This window comes from Charadrius vociferus, unplaced genomic scaffold, assembly GCF_000708025.1.
Source record: "Charadrius vociferus isolate BGI_N301 unplaced genomic scaffold, ASM70802v2 scaffold14, whole genome shotgun sequence".
NCBI lineage: Eukaryota > Metazoa > Chordata > Aves > Charadriiformes > Charadriidae > Charadrius > Charadrius vociferus.
The window spans coordinates 6626753-6631997 of NW_009648876.1; the positions used below are offsets into that span (position 1 = coordinate 6626753).

Below are 5245 nucleotides of genomic sequence, written 5' to 3' on the forward strand. Positions count from 1 at the left end.
AATCCAGTTTAATTTCACATTTCCAATATCTCTCCTTGCCCATTAGCAGTCTGCCACAGATTTTAAACTTGTAAAGCTCCTTCCCAATGAGCTAGATTTCCCCCCCTGCCCCCTAAAGTGCAAATAAGACTCAGGTTTTTACCACTAGTTCCAATGATCGTTATCTTGGTTACAAGAGTGATCAAAAGCCAGTTGGCTGAGCCACTACCACCAGGCTTAGTGATACTCTTTCTCTCTCTCTCTCTCTTTTTTTTTTTTTTTTTTTTTTTTTTTTTAAACCCTGGTTATTTGTTCCAGCAAAAGGCAAATAGAAAACAAGTGTTCCTTCTGCCAGATGCAGGCATGACAGGAGGCTGCCTTAAGTACCATTGATACAAGATGCACATGCTAGACACAACCAGCGCGTTCTTGTGCATAACAAGAATTTGCCCTTGTTTGCTGGAAATAGAAGTCATCTTTGGGATCTTATTTCCTCACACAGAGTTCAGGAACAGTTGATTAATCTTCATTAAGAGGTGCTTCTCTCTTCCTTGCATCTACACGGAAAAGATGAAAAGAGGAGAGGCAGTTAAGCAAGAGGGTTCTCACACCATGCATCTGAAAACTTAGAAACAGAATAAAGCTGGTTTGTTTTCAATGGACAGTACTTTCCATTTCAGACTCATTACATGAATTTGCCACGTGGACTGAAATGCTGTATGAATCCGCAGCATGGTAAAGAGATAGTCATAGTAAGGTTTTGTACGTTTGCCCCGTTGAGACTGAAGATGACTCACGCAGTATTTAAGTAGCCCAGAAAACTTTCAGATCTGTGATCCTTTTCCCCCCACTTTTGGTCCCTTGCTCATGACCCCATTTAAGGGTGAAGCCAGTATTTGCATTGCATACCGGCTACAGAGATGACAACAGTCTGTTCTGAAATACCTTTGACTAATTACAACTTTGCTGGTCCCCAGCTGCACAGGACACATTTTTTAAAAAAAATAATGCTCTCCACACTATGTTTTGAGGAACTGCCTGACAGTCCCTGAAGACCCAATCTTAAACTTCTCCAAACAGCAAACCTTTGAGCATGGGCCCAGGTAGGGTGTCGGAGCACTTCTGGACAACTCAGTCCATTACTCCTATGCCATCACTACAGTAGCAGGCGGTGCGGCTGCTGTTAGGAAAGCTGGGGTCACCTCTTCCCAGGCTTCTGCAGAAGTGTCCCTGGGCTGACTTTAAGCAATCTGTGAGACCCAGTCGAATGTAGTGGTGCTTTTGAAGTGCACCACAATCACAGCTACTCTAGCAACTGCTTGCCAAAAGATGCACTTACTTATATTTCTAAATTTAGTTTCTTTCCAACTCATGATCTATACATTCCAAGGTCATTATGAATATCCCCACTCAGAAATCACTTGTAAATTAAAGACAAATCCCTTTTGCATTACTGCAGGCCCCAACTGCCCTTCATTAACATAGAAGACAGGCTCTGTTCGACCAAAACATTTAGAGAACATGATTATGAAACTGTGCAAGTCTCATGACTTTGTGCTAAACAAAGTTGGGAGGAGACAAAATATGCTTCCCAAATAACAAAAGAAGAACTTGGAGACTCCCAGTGACTGGAACAGCCACCGGGGGTGGGACAAAATCTCAGCAGCCATTTGGGACAGAAATCAGAAACTGCCTCTCCTGTGTTCCCCATTCCGCTTCACCAGGGATACTGCGGCCAGACCTGAATCATCTTCCATCACAACTTCTCCACTTCACATAAAACAACTGCCTAGTGATTAGAGATGAAAGAGCTTTCTAAAAATTAATGTCATACCCATCTAGCTACAAAGTTATTCCCAGTCTGGCTCTGACTTTGGAAATATCAAAATGCATTAAATTCTTTCTGGTGAACACTTATAAAAGAATCATACCGGTTAAATTCCTGAACTTTTTTTTGGCTTCTGCTCTTTCTTCGGCATCAAAATACCACACAGTCATGGCATATCTATAAAAGAAAGAAAAACTTGTGTTTGTTTCAACTTTTGCTATTAAAATAGACCGTTGGAGTTTTATGTTCATGAAGAAAGCAAACAACAAAACTGGATTCGTAGACAAAAAAATAGGATGCAAATGGCACATCTTTGTAGACAAACATAGATGGAATTTTAAATGTGTATTTTATTAAGTGGGTTAGGTGAGAATTTCTGCTTGGAGGCACAAAAGAGTTCACAGCCCCTGGCAGAGGGCAAGAGTAGCTTACAGACCTTTGCATGTTTTTTTCTGTTCTGGGATGCCTGCAGGCAGCTTGGGGGCTGCCCTTCATCACATCAGCTTTTCGTAGCCTGTTGACAGATGGTAGCCCCAAGAATCCCTATAGTGCTACGAGGGCAAAAGTATAACCCAGCATCTCCCAGCTAAATATCTATGCCTGGGTTGGAAGATTTCTCCTGTCAATGGTTAAAAGGTTGGGTTTTTTCCATCACACAAGGATTCTTATCAATCAAGCTTGTTCTTCCTCATCCACTGAGAAAATTCCCAGTGACTCAAAAACATAAGATCCACTCAAAATCCAGCCATGTATTTCTTATGCACACGTTGTATTTAAACAAATAGATGATGGCCATAATTTTAGATACAAATATTGGTAGAAGAGATGCTTTGCTTTTTCCTGGCCAAGTATCAACACCAAATATGCTACTTACCTGGTTGCATAAGAAGGCTGGACTTCATGTGGATTCCTTCGATCTGACCAAAAAAACAGTAAACGGTCAAAAATCGGCTCAACATCTGCTACATAGGACTTTCCTTCTGGGAATATCCGAAGAATTCCACCATGCAGCTGAAAGAAAAGGAAAGGTTGTTTTTTTACACACATAAACACCCACACATTCATGCCAACAATGACTTATTTCTCCCTCCTCAGCACCCAACAAATAGGCAATAAACATCTAATGATAACCAAGACAGCTACATGACAACACTGGAAAACCATACACTGAATCTCTTGGCCACCTTGATTTTCCCAAACAGTTTGTAATGTTTCAGCATAAACATCTGGGTAAAGTAAACGAACCAAGATAAAGACAACACTGGCCCTGTAACAAACACTGGGAAAATTCTGAGCTCCCAGTCACATCTCTGGAACCAGTGAATACAAGGCAGGTAAGGGTGCTCCACCTGACCAGTCTGAGATCAGACTCTCCTCCCAGCAATTGCTAGGTACTGCTTCTGGTATTTCAGAAGCTGCATCTGATCATATAGGAGTTAACTTTTACACCCTGGAGAAGAGCAAAGTCTGTTCTGTTGTGGGATTTATAATAAGCTTCCCATAAATGCATTATCTCTCCCAGACGGTCTTTTCCCTACTCGTGACATAGCCTGGTTTCTCTGTGACATCATTTCTCTCTTTCCATGTGCCAGGAGTTTCAGGGAAAAAGTCTGGTGACCTGCATGCACTGTGGAAAAGATGCAGATTGAACCCTGCCTCCTCCCTGCTGCTGTCAGAGGGCTCATTGAAGGCTTTTAAGCTGCACCACAGAGTGCAGTGAAGATGCTGTCAACCCAGCACTGACCTGACTTCGTACCTCCACGTGGCATGTAAACTTCAGTAAGAAACTAATAGGTCAGGTTTAAAGCAACATGGCTGATTTCAAAGGCCAGCATGGTTATACTGCATCTCCTCCAGCATACATTTGCATAAAACTACCATCACACCCACATAATACTCTCCACCAGCATCCTGGACTTCAGTTAGCTTTCTTAGTGTCCACTTGGGTGCTTCCTCACTATCAGAATAAGAGTGCAGTGCACAAAATAAATTGGATATTTCCATTTCCTCCCACATCTCCTCCTTCATTTTATCAGATTGAGATATCTCATTGTCATACTCTCCATAAACAAATGTGTTTTTCTCCAACAGTGCATTTTTCAGTGGCATTGCCTCTAAATCTGAACTTGCTTTTGGGGGTTCACAGTATTTATGTGTGCTTAAAGAGCATCCACCTGAAATGGCCAAAACAAGTTAGAGAGACAAAAAAGATTAGGTAATTTTCAATAGATAAACCACATGAACGGTTTTTGCCTCATTATGACAATAGAAGGGTAAACAAACGTCCTGCAATTTTGTAAACCCTTATTTTGTTTCTAACTTAAAGGTATTCAGGGGTGACTTTATTGCCTTATAGTAATAGAAGCAGAAACAAGAGCACCATCCTGGCAAGAGACCCACTGGTCGAATCAAAGACGGAGAGGACAAACCAAGCCATGTGCTCGTTCCTCTTACTAAGCCCCATCACTTCACAAGTAAGAAAACCCCAAAGGCAACTGCCTGGAGATCTTCTGCAGGTTAGCCTGAAGGAACAGTATTAAGAATACTAGAGTCCCAAATCTGGGCTGTCATTTTATTCTGTTCCCAGAATCCACTTATTCCTTAGTGGATTACGGGTTTTTTTCCTCCTAGTGCTTCATTGCTCTTTCCTCTAAACAAAGCGTAAGAGCCAGCAGCCCAGTGCTTAGAAGCTTTATTCTATAGCAACAAAACAGTATGTGTGTGGGATAGGAGAGAGAATAAGGAAACCGTTCAGATTCTTGCTTCCAAAGGGTTGCCATAAACACCAAGAAAATAAATGTAGAGATTAAGAATGGACCAGCTGTTCAAAAGTTCACCAGAGTTCACAGAAGCAACTGACAGCTCCAAAGCTCTGTTTAAGTTGTTTTTCCTTCATGTTCTGCCTCAGCCCCGTGGCTTACTCACCTTGGAGTCCCAGTTCTTATTCAAGTAATAAATACAGGTGATGCAGCGCCCGTCGCCATTCGGATTGTCCACATGACGAACATACCCAGTTCCATTTCCAGGATAGCAAGCAATCATAGCCTGAATGAAAGATAAAGACTGTTAAAAAAGAAAAAAAAGAAAAATTCTACAAGATGTCCACCTTCCATTTGAGTTTGCTAAGCATCCTCCCACCACCAGTTTCGCTCAGCATTTTTCAGATGATCAATCCAAAACCTACAGCAGACACCACCAGAAGGTATGTTAGCACAAGCTTCTTTCACTGAGAGAGTCAGTGTGAAATTCCAAACTGGAAATAAGTACCCTTTGTATTTCACAATATATACACCAAAGTAGGAGGAAAAAAACCAACTACCTGAATTAAACTAAAACACTGGTATGTATGCTACAAGCTTCTTGTTCTCTACAAGCTACGTGACTTTGAAGCAGTTTCAGCTAAAGTTTGCTTGGGTTTCTAAAGCTGAGCAGTCATTG

At 41.6% G+C, this 5245-nt stretch overlaps 1 protein-coding gene across 1 annotated transcript; it reads right to left on the minus strand.

The window, feature by feature from the left end:
• Nucleotides 1-251: 251 nt before the first annotated feature.
• Nucleotides 252-4849, minus strand: EGLN3 (egl-9 family hypoxia-inducible factor 3). Its single transcript, XM_009886946.1, has 4 exons — nucleotides 4733-4849; nucleotides 2682-2818; nucleotides 1911-1984; nucleotides 252-536 (listed from the first exon to the last, which is right to left on the minus strand). The coding sequence occupies exons 1-4, from the start codon at nucleotides 4847-4849 to the stop codon at nucleotides 499-501; spliced, it is 366 nt and encodes a 121-aa protein (XP_009885248.1). The 3' UTR covers nucleotides 252-498.
• Between the last annotated feature and the right edge of the window lie 396 nt (nucleotides 4850-5245).